This window comes from Puntigrus tetrazona, unplaced genomic scaffold (assembly GCF_018831695.1).
Source record: "Puntigrus tetrazona isolate hp1 unplaced genomic scaffold, ASM1883169v1 S000000830, whole genome shotgun sequence".
Taxonomy (NCBI): Eukaryota; Metazoa; Chordata; class Actinopteri; order Cypriniformes; family Cyprinidae; genus Puntigrus; species Puntigrus tetrazona.
In genome coordinates, this window is record NW_025048431.1 from 1 (window position 1) to 1671 (window position 1671).

The 1671-nt window shown below is 33.8% G+C and overlaps 1 protein-coding gene across 1 annotated transcript; it reads left to right on the plus strand.

Moving 5' to 3' along the window:
- Positions 1-638: 638 nt before the first annotated feature.
- On the plus strand, positions 639-1148 carry LOC122335590 (protein strawberry notch homolog 2-like; the record flags this gene model as incomplete). Its single annotated transcript, XM_043233432.1, has 2 exons — positions 639-782; positions 1031-1148. Coding segments are annotated over 2 exons (262 nt in total), but the record flags the coding sequence as incomplete, so codon positions are not given.
- Between the last annotated feature and the right edge of the window lie 523 nt (positions 1149-1671).

Consider the following 1671-nt stretch of genomic DNA (forward strand, 5'->3'; position numbering starts at 1 on the left):
TTTTCATATTTCTTAAATACTTAAATATTATTTTTGTTTCTTAATTATATTTATTTTTTTATATATTATACAGAGTATTTCATATATTATTTAATCTTTATTGCACTTAGTTGCTAATGCAACATCTGTCATTTTTGTTTATTCACCTACTTATTTTTGTTTCAGGTTTATTCTAGTCTGACACTTATTTTTAAGTGTTAGTTTTGGTTTCATGTAACAGCACTGCCTTGATCCTACAAATGTTTAAATTGACTTAAAATCCAAAAAAAAGAAATTGTGTGCCTTCAGCTGACAAAAATGTTTGTGACGCCATTAGACAGTAACCATAAATGTGTTAAAAATGAAAATACTTTTGCAAATCTTAAAGCTTCTCATGAGAACATCACAATCACGAGAACCACTTATGCATCTTACCTTTATAAAACTGTTTTGTTTTCAGCCGAATGCTTTAGCGTATGCTACGTGCACAGTTTTCATTTTACTAAAAATACAGCTGAAACTTTTCTCTTTGCGTGAATTATAAAATGGACTGCGTAACATTATAGTGAATGTCTTCTTACTGGTTGGTTGAAACTGATGCTTTAGTTCAGCCGTGTTAATTATTTCCTGACGGCTCACTGAATGTGTGTGTCTTGCAGATTAAATACGGAGATACGGCTACCTCAGAGGGCGTTTTATTCGCCACATACTCGGCACTGATTGGAGAGAGCCAGGCCGGCGGCCAGCACCGCACCAGACTCAAACAGATCCTGGACTGGTGCAAACCCAACTTTGACGGAGTCGTATCCTTCATTTTCCATGCAGGCATCTTTTAGAAAGCAATGACTTATCATAGGTGCAATTATAAGGTTGCTTGTTTTTTGTACCTTTAAAACTTGTGCGTAACGCAATATGCAAATGATCTCTGTTCTGATTGGCTAACCTCTGTGTAGTGCACACCGTTATTCATCAGAGCTCCTAGAGTTGATAATTAATATGAATGAGCAAAAGTATTGTGATGGTGCTGTTGACCCTTGACCTTTAACCTTAGATTGTGTTTGACGAGTGCCATAAGGCTAAAAATGCGACCTCCACTAAGATGGGTAAAGCTGTTCTGGACTTGCAAAGCAAACTGCCCCGGGCGAGAGTGGTGTATGCTAGTGCCACAGGTGTGTGTTTTTTTTTTTTTAAACAGTATCTTCTGTTGACCAAGGCTGCATTTATTTAATCCAAAATGCAGCAATATTGTGGAATATTTCTCTTATATCTCTTCAATGTCACATGATCCTTCAGAAATCATTCTAATATGATGATTTCCGGCTCAGGAATCATTTCTGATTATAATCAGTGATGAAAACAGTGCTGAATATTTTTTATTTTTTGTTTCCCGGGTTCTTTGAGAAATAGAAAGAACAAAAGAGCAGCATTTATTTGAAATAGAATTTAATGTTATAAATGGCTTTACTGCTTTGATCAATGTAAGGCATCCTTGCTGAATAAAAGGGTTCATTTAATAAATCTTAAAGCATTTTATATTCAGCTTTGGAATAAATTATTCTAAATAATTGACATTAATTTAAAATATATTCACACAGGAAAAAAAATGTACGTTGTGTTTCATAGTATAATTTTTAGTTGTTTTGTATCAAATAAATACAGCGCATTTATTTTTTTCAGTTTCCATTTTAAATA